Raw genomic sequence first — 14,303 nt, 5'->3', positions numbered from 1 at the left:
TTTCATATCCTTCATGCTCCCTTTCGGAATTGATAGTCGCCGTGTAATTTCGGAAAACACCCAGGGAGACAGATCCTCTCCCAACCCAACCCGCCAACAAGGGCGATTGTTGTACGTCATCCGCGAAAATCCATCCTATACAAACACCTAGAATACTACCACTCGGTGCCTTATCTACGACGTACATATGTTATACATGCATACTTACGTGTGCTTCTCCTAGGAGGTAGTATGCATCTACGTACCTAATGTATGCACTCGCCTGCACGCTCGTCCTATAGACGCTCTCTCTCCCCCTCTCCCTCTCTCTCTCACCCCGTAAAGCTTTAAAGACCACAATGCTACCCCCAGGATTTCCTCAGCTACGGGCAACGAAACAAAACCCACCGTTCGTCCCGACGTCAACGACACTTCTGATGTTTCCGAGATGTGCCTGTGTTTCCACGAGGTTACAGGATCAAGGGTCAGTCCAGCCGGTCACACGGCCACCGCTCAACTCCCGGACTCCCTACTCCGCGCCCAGCGTCGCATTGGCCCATGACAGGTCCGTTTCAAGTGACCAGCTTCCCTCCCCCCCCTGCCGTCGCCGCCACGATGTAACGCGATCAGACGGGAGGCACATTTGAAAACGGATTCTCGCGTCTGTGTGTCCGTATGCGGCGGTGTGCCACATACTACCACGCTATGCTGCATGTGTGTGCGGTATGTATGTATATGTATGGCATGCATTGCCTACGACGCAGACCTACTCTATATTTACATATACTTAACGAATTCGCCGAACATCAATCGCCGTTCGTTGTCAAGAGGTCATGCCCGGCGTACATATGTACGTAGGTATATGCCTACCTACATACACAGACGCATAGGGTATGCTCATGTGGTGCATCATGTAGGTACATATGCAGACCCCATCGCAGACCCACGAACGCCAACGTGATACTTTTGCACTATAAGCGGATCGCGTTCGTCGTTTACGCAGCATATACATAAATCCTCCCGGTCCGGTATGTAAGGGGGAGAACATCTCGTTTCTCCCGCACACGCCGAGAGGAGGGGGGGGGGAGGCTATTCACGCATACCGATAACAAGGTAGGCAATCGGATTAGAAATCCGCGGTTGTTTCCAAGACACGCCCGCCCATTCCGGGCAAGCGAACGGTGTAGGAAACCAAATGGGGTCGAGAAGATCAGGGGGTAAGACCCAGACCAAGCCGACGTACAGAGCCGCTGGCGATATCGATCGCTCAACCGGACTAAGAGACGAACAGAGGAGGCGGTCCAGACCCGGAATCCGGCACTAGCCCACCGACAAACAGGTTTCAACAAAACGGCTCGCTCCGCCTTGCCCTCACCGAAACTACATGCACCCATCCACATTTGAGCTGTCGTGGAGCAACGAGAGGGGGGCCCATCATCGTCATCGTCGTCATCGTGACCATCGTGTTGGGGCTTTCTCGCCAGGACCGCGACCACGCCTGTGTGTCCGTATGTTTATATCGTGCCTGTCCTGCCCGCTTACCAACTCATCGCCCCCTCGCCCACCCGTCGGATGCGTGACGCATCATCCCCTTCCACACGTCTACGGTATCGTATCCAACGCACTCGCGCCTCGATGAGCCCAAACTTGGATCACATCTGGCGCCCTGTAGGAGCCGCGCACGTAGGCAGGCAGACAGGCATGACACCGGCACGTATATGTAGAGCAACACCGCCTCCGCTCACATTACATCATGCCATACCCGGGTGCAGATGTCTTACCTGGACCGCCCTCGTATACCTACTTATACGCGTACGCACTTACGCACGTATGCGTATGCATAAGCCGAGACCATCTTTCCTACCCGAGGCTCCTATTTTCTAATTTACGTCGGTAAGGCAAGGCCTACTGAAGTTCTAACCAGACAAGGGAAAACGGACGAGAGAAACGAGCAAACACGGCCCAACTTCGTCTCGAGTCCGGGTATCTACCTGCCTACCGGTTCGAACCTGATCAGCACTTAAAAAAACGCCAGACCTGCTACCAACAAACCCCGTAATTCGGGCACTGTCATTATTCCGTATTGGACTCCTCAACCTCGGATCCGCACGTCGAGGGGCGGGCCGTCTGACCCAGCCAGGCATTTACCACACACGTGCGTACCTACCTACGTGCGTAGCGTACAGCAGGACGCACAGTAGACACGACTTGCACTCGCGAGCGGAGAAGGGAGGGAGGGAGGCAGGGAAACTTCCTCTCCGGGCCGCCGGACCGGGCCGCGCGTAGTGCGCAAGTCTCCTTCTGCAGCGCTTGTAGTCTAGCGCTTCTTCGCACGCGGGAAGCACACGCGATGCACGCACGCAAACACAAAGCCGGCAACGTGTGTGTGCCTCCTCCTCCTCCTCGTACAAACGCAGGACGGCCGGTCCACTATGCGGGCATGTACCAACGACACTCACGGGGAGGCGACAGCGGGCACACGGGCGCAGGGGACAAACGGGAAAACGAGAAAATACCGGTAGCGTTGTTGCGTGTGTCGCGCCCGGCCGCTGTCGGAGCGAGCGAGCGAGCGAGTCGGCACACGGACCTAAGCTAAGCTAAGCGGACAGATAAGAGCATACTACTACGTAAGTATACAAGCAGGCAGGTAGGCAAGGTATGCATGTAGCGACGGACATGTAGATGTCGTTGGGGACGCAGCAGCAACGTGAGGTTTCGTTCCCTCAGGTGAAGAAGACGGGTTTGGTGGAGATGGAGGACGATGCCCCTGATTTCCTCGTTCTCTCTCTTCCTCTCTCTCCTACTTTCCTTTCCTCCTTTCCTGCCTCAAGTAACAAAAACAAAACAAAAGGTTCCCCTCCCTGGCCAAAGCAAAATAAGAGAGTTCTGCATAATAGCACGGATCTAAATAACGCCTGATTCTCCCATCCCATCTGATACTCTCCCCTCTGTCCTACTGTTGTCCTTGATGACCCGGTGAGCTGCGTGGGCAGGTGGTGGCTATCTCGTCGTCTCCTCGGGGTTCGTTCATGTGATTGTTGATTGTCGTGTTTCTCTTTCCTTTTTTTCCGTTCTTTTCAATTTCCCTTCGCTCTTTCCCCTTCATCTATCTCTTCCTCATTGTTCGACACCCCCCTCCCCATCTCCGTTGTCATCCTCATTGAGCAGGTGCCGTCATCATATGAATCGGCGTATCAGAACGACAGCGGTGGTAACGGCGGTTGGCAACGGGTGACGAGGAGAGCGCGACAGGAAGATAACGAAGGAGAGGAGAAGGGGAGGGGGCGTCGCGGGCAAGGAAGGGTCTAGTTGGAGCTCTTGTTGATCTCGACGACTTGGTCTTCCTCGATGACGGCGTTGAACTCGGCGCTCCATACGGACATCGTCTCGATGATCTTCTCGGATGCCTTGGCGGCAAAGCCCCTGCGGATTTATTTTTAGCACATATCCTGCTGTCACCTCTCTCTGGACATTCATCATCCCAGATCGATCTCGCTTTCGATCCCCTCCGCATACAGCTGTACATATAGGTCCGAGGGGGTAGCGTACTTGATGAGCTGGTACTCGTGGGTGATGATGCCGCCGGCCTTGCGGATCTCATCCTTGGCGCTGTTGACAACGTCGTCGGCGGTATCGCTCGGGAAGCTGACGATGATGGACTTCTGGGTGTCGACGGCGTAGGCGCCCTGGACGGCGGCGAGCGCGGCGACGGCAGTCGAGAAGAAACGCATGGTGGTTCGAGCGGTGGTGGAAGGAGCGGCAGGCAGACAGATAGCGAGCAGGGAGAAGAGCTGGGAGATAGCAGAGCGCTGTAGGAGGGGGAGATGCGGTGATCGTTTCCCGACACAGAGATTGAAGACGTCGAAGTTTAAGTAGGCGACGTACGAGGGCAAGTCTCTCGGTTCTAGGGGTTGGCGACGGACGGCGATTAGAAGGGGGGAGGCGGGAAAAAAAGGGTTGGTGGTGAAGTTGCGGTCGAGGCGATCTGGCAAAGAGATGCTGGTTGGTGGTGTGGCTGTATATGATAGAGTGATGGTGGGAGAAGCAGGAGTCCGGGGCGATTCCATTCGGATCATTCCAGACTTCTCCTAATCGATCCGTTGGTGCCTCGACACGGGACCTTCTTAATTGGAGACTAGAGCCCGGGGGAAGTGACGTGGGACCCACCGCGCTAGTCCCGCAATCGGTTAGCGCCCCTCTTGTGGAAGCACCTGGTATTCTAAGAGGTACATACCTACCTACCTACCTAGGTACCTTAGGTAACCGACACACCTAACTTAGGTGCCTCAGGTACCTCCCAAGGTACGCTACCCACCACCACACGGCACGTCTCGGTGCGATCGGCGCGATGAGGGGGTACCTGCGTTGGCCTACAATCACTGTACTTACAGATACCTTAGGTTAGGTACCTCTCAGTCTTAGGTACTTAGCTAGACCTAATTGACCTATCTTAGGCAGGTAGGTACCTTATGTTTCAATTTTCTTCCTAGGACCTGCCCGCAATGCGTCTTATCCTATACCTGATATGTACCTACGTACAGAGCACTAGGCGAACACCCAGCCTGTCTCTCGTCGGTGTCATCGAACTGAACACATCAACCGATATATGAGGACTATCGTGGCATCGCCTCGTCCGCACGTATTACCTACCGTTACCAACCAGCTGCTACCAACAGTTGCGGATTAACGCATCCAATCTCCGTCGAAATTGCGTTGAGTCTTCCTGTAATCACCCGTAGCGCCTACGAATTCCTGCCGGCGACCAGGCCGAGGCCGCCGCGGGCTCGAAGCAATCTAAGCCCAGCTTCCCGACCGCCCACCACGGGGCCTGGCGATGCGGCAAGCCATGAGTCAGAGAAGGCAATTTCCGCCTCCCGCCTCCCCCTTTCCGCCCCTTTCATATATAGGTACTACCCGCACATACCTGTATACTCGCCGCTCCTGTTGGCGTTGCTATCGTTCTCGCCTCTTCTCTCCCTTTTCTTGTTCGTAGGGGATGTGGGTTCGCGCAGACCCGTCCGTCCGCCACCCCTTCATCCTCCGTCTCCCCTCATCTCACCCGATAGACAACCTCTACCCCTGCAAACTCCCGAGCCCAACTTTCGCAGTCCCAGCTCGTGTCCCGTGAGCTGAGGACAAGCAAGCCCCGCGGCCCCTTGCGAGGCGTACCGTCGGATGGTCGAGGCCGTTCTCGAGGGGCGGATAAGTAATGAAAAGGTATCTCCGGTGGTCCGCAGGTGCTAGTCAACCTGGCGAGTGCTACGTTGGCTGGGACATGTCAAATCACATGTTGTTGCGGCAATGTTGTCCTCTCCGAAGCCTTTTCGGCGTAACCCACGTGGAAGATCCACATGTCACGCGGTTCAGATCGATGTTGAGATATAAGATCGAGTGTGATACCTATAACTATGCTCAAATTCGGTAGTCCGGTTCCTCTTAGCGTTTTTTTGCCCACGGATTATTGACTCTCACCTCAACGCGAGAGAGTAGTAGAAGCAGAAGAGAGAAGAGAGGGGGGAAACCCATTATATTGATGCTTGGACTCACAGAGGGGGATAAGCAGTTTCACGTTCGGCTAACAGATTCCCTGCTACGGCCACGGATCAACACACGCGGTTAGGATTGCGTGTCCCGTGAGTGGATGTTAAATGGGGATGGACGAGAATAGCCTCGAGCTACGTGTAGTATACAGTCAGGGACGTTGCTAGCCACATGGAACCGTTAGTTAAACGTTTCTCTGATCTACTGCGTCTCTCACTACTGGAAAAGACGAAAAACAGAAATCGAAGGTCGCCCCAACCCCAAGATAAGAACAGATAACCCTTCGACTGTTCCCAGGAATCAGTGCTGCTGAGTTCCAGCTTCATCCCATGACAACTCCTTCCCAGGGGGTGGCGGATACGATGCCAGTGAGGCACACGAGAGGCCGTGCCGGTCCCCAGCAGCAGCAAGACAGAACCAGGCCGTATCCATATTACAAGATGTTCCCGCTCTGCCCGCGTGACTGGCTTGCCGACGGGTAATCTTGCCGCGTAGCAAACCTTGTATGAGTCTGTATAACCAAAAGGGGGGGGGGGTTAGGCGTCTGCGTTTCCCCGTGGCACTGCGGGATGACATATTCGTACGCGGCTGAGGACATAGATTTATGTCCTCGGCTGCCACTAGCTCGTACGCGATCTATCGACGGGCACGCGGGAGTCTGGTTTGCTAATAGGAAGCCCCCTGCGAGCTGCCGGGGAGGACCAGCCCCCGGGTGCTCTACGCGGATGCCCTTATCAGCCTCGCCCCTTATTAGTCGTCTCGAAGGGCGGCGGGTTCATATAAGCCAGTATATGCGCGTGCGCGTGTGCATCGTCGAAGAAGAAGAAGCTCTAGAATAGGGGGGACGGAGACGAGAGAATAGATATAACCTAGGGCGGATTGCATTCCTTGTCGAAACTGCTAAGTCTTGGATTTGGATAAACACTTTCCACGTGCCGAGGCACAAGACCTCAGATATTAAACACTAGACTATGACAACCCGTGAAGCTACCGCTACGTCTTGAGAACTTCTAGTCCCCGCTGGAGAACTTTCTATGCCCACGCTCTCTATTTCATTATATTCTATCCAAGCCCCCTCGAAACGGTAAGCACGTAACATAACCACCAACTCTAGTTAATCCCATAGCCATGACACCGTGCGCAGCCACCCCTGAGACTTTTCCTCGGGGTCCTCGGGGTATTCCTCTGCCTGCTGGAACGCTTGCTCAAGCGGGATGCTCTTGAGCGATGGGATCTTGGTCTTCCGCACGAATTTCCAGATGAGGTACGCCGACACGACGAGTGGTATGTCCCTGCAAGGAATCGGTTAGACGAATTGGTTGGCCTCCACTACTACTACTACCTTGGTGGTAGTGGGTAGCGAAGAGAGAAATAGGGAGAAACAGCGGAACATACAAGTACGACGAGACGAAGGCGCTCGCGTCCCAGTTGCCGGCCGTGAAGACCTTGAAGCCGCTCGTCAGCAGTATCAGGATGCACATGAAGAGCGAAAACCCCGAGCTGTAAACTATAGTAATGAAAGGCAATCGTCAGTACAATTTCCATATCGACGAGTAGCAAAAGCGTTAGGTAGTATCTCGAGGCCAACAAAAACTTACTCGTCCACCAGTTTTGCCACGGCAGCCTCTCGGCCGGGATTCCCTGCTTCGCCATGGCGAGGCGGAGGCGGATATGGTTGAGCAGGATAACGGACCAGGAGACGAGCACGCCGGCAGCGGTGAGACTGACGAGCCACCAGAAGACGGTGAGCGCGCCGGCGCTGAGGCTCATAAAGCTGAGGAACATGAAAACCGTGTACAGCAGCACGCAGGCCCAGGGTGCGCCCCAGGACGTCGTGCGCAGGAAGAAGCGCGGCGCCTGTCCCTTGAGCGCGAGTCCGAAGAGCACGCGTGTGCCGGCAAGCAGCGCCTGGTTCGACGCCGACCATGCGGACGTGATCACGACCGCATTGACGACGCTGGGGATGGCTGCGATGCCCGCCGCCGACGCCGCGATCACGAACGGGCTCTGCGCCGCCGTCCCGGATCCGTCGTCGAGTCGCGGGTCGTTGCTCGCCACGAGCAGCCCGACGACAAATACGGCAACCATGTAGAAGAGCAGCACGCGCGCGAAGATGCGCTTGCAGGCGCGCGGGATCGTCCGCCGCGGGTTGCGGGTCTCGGCGGCCGCCATCGCGAGTGACTCGACGCCGGCGAAGGAGAAGACGGCGTTCGTCATGACGCCCCAGAAACCGAGAAAGTTACCGAGTCTGCCCGTCGTCACGTACTCGACGAAAGGGCCCGGGTCGCGCCAGTACTTGAAGCCGACGGCCGGGGTGCCGGGGATGCCGCCGGCAGCGATGATGATGCCTAGGATGATGAGGAAGACGACGAGCAGGATCTTGAGCAGGGCGAAGACGAACTCGACCTCGCCGAAGATGCGGACGAAGGCAATGCCGACGAGGAAGGTCAGCGCGATGAAGGACACGATGTAGACGGCCGGGCTTACGTCCTCGGTCCAGAAGGTGAAGAGCACGCAGATGGCCGTGATCTCGCTCGGGATCGACAGCGCGATGCCGTACACGAGGTTCCAGCCGACGGCAAAACCGAGGGCCGGGTCTACAAGGAATTCGGCGTGCCGCACGAAGGAGCCTGTCACCGGTAGGAGCGCAGACACCTCGCCGAGCGCGAAAGTCACGGAGCACACGATTAGGCCGACGATAGCGTATCCCAGCAGGGCACCGAGAGGACCGCCCGTCTGGATGGCGCCGCCGAGCCCGAGGAAGAGTCCGGTGCCGATAGCGCCCGCGATGCCGATCATGGACAGATGCCTCTGGGCAAGGCCGCGCGACAGAGAGCGGGACTCGGTGGTGGTGACGAGATCGGCTTCGTGGTCGCCATCTTGATAATGCTGATACGCATACACACCGCCGTTCTCGCCGTTGGGGTTACCCATTTCGTCGGATGATCGCGTCCGGCGAGCGGGCAGAAGAGGTTCGGTACTCATGATGACAAGAAGGAGAGAAGGGAGAAGGTGAGCCGCGGTGAGGAGAACAGCAGCTTAACCTACCCGGCTCGCTGCTGCTGCCGCTGCCGCTGCCGCCGCCAATACTACTGCGCTGTCGTGACTATAGCTACAGCGGCCAGCCTGGGGATCCTAGGTACGTACGCGAAGAAAGGAAACGGAAGGCTTCAAACCCATGTAAGAATGGCCGAGATAGGTAGGTAACAAGGAGAGGTGCTGAGACTGTGGGGCAGCAATCACCTCACCGAAGACCTGGATGGCAGGATGAGACAATGGCACCATTCCGATCCATCATTAGCCATGCAGCACTGGAAGTGATCGGGCCGTGGGGTGCGAGACAGAAACGAAGCCGTATGTGGGAAGAGGTTGATGACGGCGAGTAAGACGTACTCAGTAGAGTGCCACACCGGGGAGGTTGGGGACTCCTCCACATAAGCTGCTGCTCGCGTATCTTATCTTGCTATCTTATCGCTGACTGGCGAGAGGCGGCGACAATCTGCTTAACTATATAACCTATCTCATCCGATAGAGATGCATATACACGGGTCCCGACTATCCTACACGCTTACTATGGAGTTATGCAAAATCTCGACACGCTGTCTGGTTGCATCCGCGACCTGGCCGTCTGGAGATCACGTCGAGATCATACATACTACGTAGTACGCATTCTCCCGACGATTGATCGGTATTCTTGGCGAATGCGCAGTTCCCGAGCGCCATGCGTTAGGGGACTCTCTCGCCAGCAACCTCCAGCCTGCTGCTTTGGGGTCTGTATGGGTCACGGGGGCCCGTAACCGAAGGGATATGATATCGGTGAATGGAGAGAACCCCGGAAGAAGTAAGGATACGAAGAAAGAAAAGCAAAGAACAGACAGTCAGATATAACTCACAATTCGATTTGCCAGCGGGAATGGATATGAGGTATGGGTATATGGGTATATGGGTATATAAGCTAGACTACCCCTTCGCGAGCCACCCCTTCGCGAGCCGGGTATTCTGTATGGGTTTGCATACAAACGATTTATCCCCGTAAAAAGCCGGGAAAAAATCGGAAAAATCTGAAATCTACTTACGTAATCAATTAACTTAATTAAGTTAACATATAAACTTTTCGAATTTTTTGCTTACTAATATAAGAAGTTATATACGATTTTAGGTTTTTTGAAATTACACTAATAGATTGTCATATAATTTATTAGTAACCCTATTAACTATGCTCATATCGACATGTTTACCTATTTTTTTCGCGGTAATAAAGTGGGTCTATTACCTAATACTTTATTTTATAAATAAAAGAATGGCTAGTATTAAGTAATCTTATTTTTATGCTTTGATTTCATTTTTATTTAATTTACTATTTTAAAAAAACTACGTTTTTAAACAGGTTAAAACTTTCTAAAATTATACCTATTTTCATAGTAAGAATTCCACCTTTCCGACTATCCTATTTTTCCATACGAAGCAGTTCTAAAAAAGAATACTAAAAATCAACGTTTTTAAGACTTATTTAATTTAATGAAAATCAGAAAAATAAAAATAAAAAAGTTTACGTAATCTTAACTATCATTTTATCTATAGTATAAAGGATTAAGTAATAGACCTACTTTATTACAGCGAAAAAAATAGGTTAAGAGGCCGATATAAAGCACAATTAATAGATTTATTAATAAATTATATAGCAAACTATTAGTACAGTTTCAAAAAACCTAAAATCGTATATAACTTCTTATATTAGTAAGCAAAAAATTCGAAAAATTCATATGTTAACTTAATTAAGCCAATTAATTACGTAAGTAGATTTCAGATTTTTCCGATTTTTTCCCGGCTTTTTACGGGGATAAATCGTTTATATGTAAACCCATACAAAATACCCGGCTCGCGAAGGGGTGGCTCGTGAAGCGGTAACCTAACTTATAGGTATCAGGCGTAGAGACGTGCTCGCAGTTCATTGCCTGAGGTTATCGTATGGTCTCAGCCGGTCCCCTGGAAGCCAGCCTAGGTACCCAGGTAACTAGGTAGGTAGCCCCGGTTCGTGCCCCTCCCATTGGTATGATGCAAAATGAATCATAATGGCTCATGCACGATCATCCTTGAACCATCCTGATCGACATCGCACGCCAACCCGGAGAGAGAACTGGAAACGAGACGAGAGAGAGAGGGAAGAAGAAGCCGCATCACATACACTCAGTATGGATAGACATATCACGTGCATAGATACGCCGGGGCAGGTGTGCATTGGAGACGGGTGGGTTCATCCGGCACCAACCTCGACGGCTGGCAGCGACGGCGGGACGATGGAGGAAGAGGAACGAGCTGGACCGAGCGTGAACGAACTTACTGGACTAGGGATCGACGAGGACCTCTACGAATTGCTACGAGTCCCGAGCGCTGCATAGATGGCGGCCTGCGCGTGTGGCCGGCCTCGGGGAGATGATTCATTATCACTCATACGCGAAACAAGATGACGCTTTATGATGGTGGTCCGGATAAGCGGCGGCGAGGAGACACGAGACGTTGAAGAGACATAGGTGTAAATACAGAGACAGAGAGAGGGGTAGAGAGATTTGTGTTATATAGAAGCCCGGTGATGTTGGCCGTAGTCGTAGTCGCAGGTCGTGTCGAGAGAGAATAGACTCAAGTTGTCAAACATGGCTCTCCCGCACAATGGCCATATAGCACAATACAGCTCTTGAATCTCGTAAACGAGAACCAGGTGAGTTGTGCGAAACCGCGATTCCGGCCGGCAGACACCCGGATATCCTTCTCTCGCTCTCACATCCTAGTCCGAAGATGACACCTACGTTCCCTAAACCTACAAACATTCTGCTTTTCCGTCACGTTACGGACCAAAAACGCATGGGGAGAAAAACGAGTCGACATCGTCTGAGTCAAAAAAAGAAAAGAGGGAAAGAGATCCGTTCTGTTTCAATTCGCTTTTACGTGGACTAAATAGAAACCGAATATCCTCGAGATACGTGCGTCTGCTGTCCAGATCCGCTAACTCTTCCCACCTTTGCCAGAGTTTAGCTGTAGCATACTTCGAAGCGCTGCCGCCTCGGCCTCCTGGCGCGCGAGGCGGAGCCGCAGATCGTCCCGCTCTTCCTTGACGTCGCGGAGCTCGGCCTCGAGCTCGTTGATCCGGTCGATCCGCTTCTGCCGGTATTTGCGCGCCGCCACGTTGTTGCGCTGACGCTTGAGCGCCGTCACCGGGTCCACCGACGGCGACGAGCGGCTGCGGCTCTTGGGGGTCGGGTCCTGGCTCGACGAGGACTCGGCTCCTAGGGGCGACGGGAAGGTTTGACTGGGCTGAGACGGGGGCTGGGGTTGGGACTGTTGCTGCTGATCGAGAGGGCTAGTGTTGTCCAACTGGGGTGAAAAGGGAGGATCCGACGGCTGGTTGAATAAGAGTATATCTTCGAGTTCACAACCAGAGAGCATATCCGGGGCTGTCACAGTTAGCGACAAGAACACGCAGATAGATAGGTAGATATAGACCAAGACCAACCGTTGACTAATTGCCCGCCTTGCATGTTGCTTCCAAACAAAAGAGGGTCGCCCAACCCGGCGAAAGCGGGTAGGGGCCATTCTACCCCTCCTGGGCTGCTGCCTGCGATGTCTAGTCCTAGTGGCCAATCTCCAAATGTGGTTGTCGGTATCGTTGCTGCGGTGGGAAGCTGTGACAAGAAACTTCCCGCAACGGACAAGGGGAGGCCCGCCGGTCCTATGGCGGAACTCCCCCAGTCGAAGGGGCTAGTTTGGAGAGGATATAGGTTGCCGACACGGCCGGTAGAAGCCGTAGGCGACCTGTCTGACCGTTGACGCTGCGGATGAGGCTGCGGCTGCCATGATGATATGTTAAAGGGGCCTCTTCCCGAGGCCTAGGGGAAACTATTTAAACGATGTGAAAAGGTCGTTCATGCGCCGTCTTCGATAAGCGACAGACGGGGGTTGCAAGTCCCAAGCAGGTTGGGAGGAGAGGAAGAAGGGGACGGAGGTTGGAGGAGGGAAAAATCCCACGAAAAGGACGGGCGTCCCCGCGTTGGGGTTTATAGGCTTGACGAGAGTAGCTGCCTAGCCCACTATTTCCCACCTGGCGAAAAATTGCCGGTCCGTTCGTGGATGTAGGCAATCTTACCTAAGCTGAGGGGCGTTGTCGATCCCGATCTGCGCTCGGTCAAAGAGGCAGCCGTGGCTTGTAAACCGCATTGCACAGTGAGCGGGCTGTGCCGGCTAGCGGTCGGCCACACCGCTATACCGACCAGAAGCGCCCCGCATTCCGCCACAGCCCGCTAACTACCTACTTCCTACGCCGCAACCCGCACACAGTCACCTCAGATCGTCCGGCCGGGAAGACACAAAGAGGCTTTGATGCCCGTGACTCGGATCGACGAAGCCGTTTTCTATACGGGCCGGTCTGGGCCATAGGACCCACCGACCTCAGACAGGCAGAGATGTCGTATTCCCTAGGTATATTCCTAGCCTTATTTGTGATTTTTATTACGGTGGTTATAGCCAAAATCTGGAATAAACAACTAATATAAAACCGCTAGGGATGTGTCTCTGGCGAAGGAAGGGCCTAGGTACCTAGCTTAATATGAAAGAATCGATGCCGCCTTATTTCAGCGACAAAAGTTAAGATTCTAAATACTTTACAAATAATAGACATCGCTATAGTAGTAAGTGGTAGATGGCTTCTACTTTCGGATTCGCTGGTGGTGTCATACATATAAATAATGGGCGGTCTGTTGTACAGGAACCAGGGGACTTCGGACACTGCGCTGGGCTATTCGACTGAACTGACGACGTATTGCTAACTGCGCCCTCAACCACGCCGTTTGAGGCCCCCGAGATCAAATAAACCGTCCCATAAGGGGGTCTAATCCTTTCGAGCAAGTCTTCGGCTTTATCTTTTAAGCTAGATCCCATATCGTATGACTTTAAATGCTACGCTTTTATGAACGGAGATCATTATAGCGAAAAAATAAGAAAAAAAAGAGCTGATAATAGGTTTGGCTCTACTAGAATTATTGTCAGTTATAATGTTACGGTTGGATGTGCTGTTGTTTCTAGCGTTTCGGAGAGCTGGATCAATCGGATTACCATCTAATATACGTTGCCTTAGCGATAGGTACGTTGCCGAGAACTAGCTGGGAGGTATGTGTCTGGGAGTAATTCGATAAGGAATCAACGCTAGAGATCCTAGGATTATTATTGAGTTTAGTGATAGTGAGCATTTCAGAGACCGGGACGTCAAATGTAGTTAGGTGACGAAACCATAAACTAGTGAGAGCCTATAGAGCAGCGAGTGAGGGAAGAAGACCTAATAAATACCTCCCGCTGCCTCCCATCAGGGAATCGTGAGGTAAACCTCTCTGCTCATTCTGACTAGCTGCTTTCGGAGCGAAGCGCTGCTGCTTGACTCGGTTCTCTGAATTGCCGGCGGAACGTTGCCAAAAGATTTAGAAAATAGCTGTTCTCGAAGTTGTCCAAGTCTGTTTGGGGAATGAAGAAGATAGTATTGTAAAGCCGCTGCTTCTGGCATGCCACGAGAGCCATGACACGTACCGAAGACATACTCGGACCAAGTCTCCTACGCTCGAAGCATAGAAGCCTGGCACATACGGCTTTCTACAAACTAAAGAGAGCCGTCATTCCAAAACGTAGACCAAAGGCCTAATTTCCCATAAAGTCACTGCTTTCGGGCCCTCAACTCAGGAATTAGGAGTGCTTCTTACAGACGAACCAGGGCAGTTCTACCTGGCACCAGCTTCAGAATTTTG

At 53.1% G+C, this 14,303-nt stretch overlaps 3 protein-coding genes across 3 annotated transcripts; all 3 read right to left on the bottom strand.

Moving 5' to 3' along the window:
- Positions 1–3,284: 3,284 nt before the first annotated feature.
- GGS23DRAFT_595704 (uncharacterized protein) lies at positions 3,285–3,710 on the bottom strand (the record flags this gene model as incomplete). Its single annotated transcript, XM_051518359.1, has 2 exons — positions 3,285–3,402; positions 3,496–3,710. 2 exons carry the CDS (start codon positions 3,708–3,710, stop codon positions 3,285–3,287), a joined length of 333 nt encoding a protein of 110 aa, XP_051372764.1.
- Positions 3,711–6,379: 2,669 nt separating this feature from the next.
- GGS23DRAFT_562701 (proline-specific permease) lies at positions 6,380–8,977 on the bottom strand. The gene is made up of 3 exons (XM_051516043.1): positions 7,119–8,977; positions 6,916–7,027; positions 6,380–6,812 (listed from the first exon to the last, which is right to left on the bottom strand). Exons 1-3 carry the CDS (start codon positions 8,503–8,505, stop codon positions 6,635–6,637), a joined length of 1,677 nt encoding a protein of 558 aa, XP_051372763.1. The 5' UTR covers positions 8,506–8,977; the 3' UTR covers positions 6,380–6,634.
- Positions 8,978–11,432: 2,455 nt separating this feature from the next.
- On the bottom strand, positions 11,433–12,614 carry GGS23DRAFT_479910 (uncharacterized protein). Its single transcript, XM_051514292.1, has 2 exons — positions 12,029–12,614; positions 11,433–11,969 (listed from the first exon to the last, which is right to left on the bottom strand). Exons 1-2 carry the CDS (start codon positions 12,051–12,053, stop codon positions 11,521–11,523), a joined length of 474 nt encoding a protein of 157 aa, XP_051372762.1. The 5' UTR covers positions 12,054–12,614; the 3' UTR covers positions 11,433–11,520.
- Positions 12,615–14,303: the final 1,689 nt, after the last annotated feature.

The sequence above is a fragment of the Durotheca rogersii genome, assembly GCF_024521655.1.
Source record: "Durotheca rogersii strain YMJ 92031201 chromosome Unknown GGS23scaffold_7, whole genome shotgun sequence".
Lineage (NCBI taxonomy): Eukaryota > Fungi > Ascomycota > Sordariomycetes > Xylariales > Xylariaceae > Durotheca > Durotheca rogersii.
Note: the sequence above shows the minus strand (reverse complement) of the source record. Positions and strands in the feature narration are given on the sequence as shown.

Excerpts from the sequence above, each read along its gene's own strand:
- GGS23DRAFT_479910 (XM_051514292.1), bottom strand. The coding sequence starts at position 12,053 with ATGCAAGGCGGGCAATTAGTCAACG. Across the intron at positions 11,970-12,028 it reads AGGCGGGCAATTAGTCAACG|CCCCGGATATGCTCTCTGGT; the intron begins GTTGGTCTTGGT and ends TAACTGTGACAG.
- GGS23DRAFT_562701 (XM_051516043.1), bottom strand. The coding sequence starts at position 8,505 with ATGAGTACCGAACCTCTTCTGCCCGCTCGCCGGACGCGATCATCCGAC. Across the intron at positions 7,028-7,118 it reads GTGGCAAAACTGGTGGACGA|TTTACAGCTCGGGGTTTTCG; the intron begins GTAAGTTTTTGT and ends TCATTACTATAG. Across the intron at positions 6,813-6,915 it reads GCCTTCGTCTCGTCGTACTT|GGACATACCACTCGTCGTGT; the intron begins GTATGTTCCGCT and ends GATTCCTTGCAG.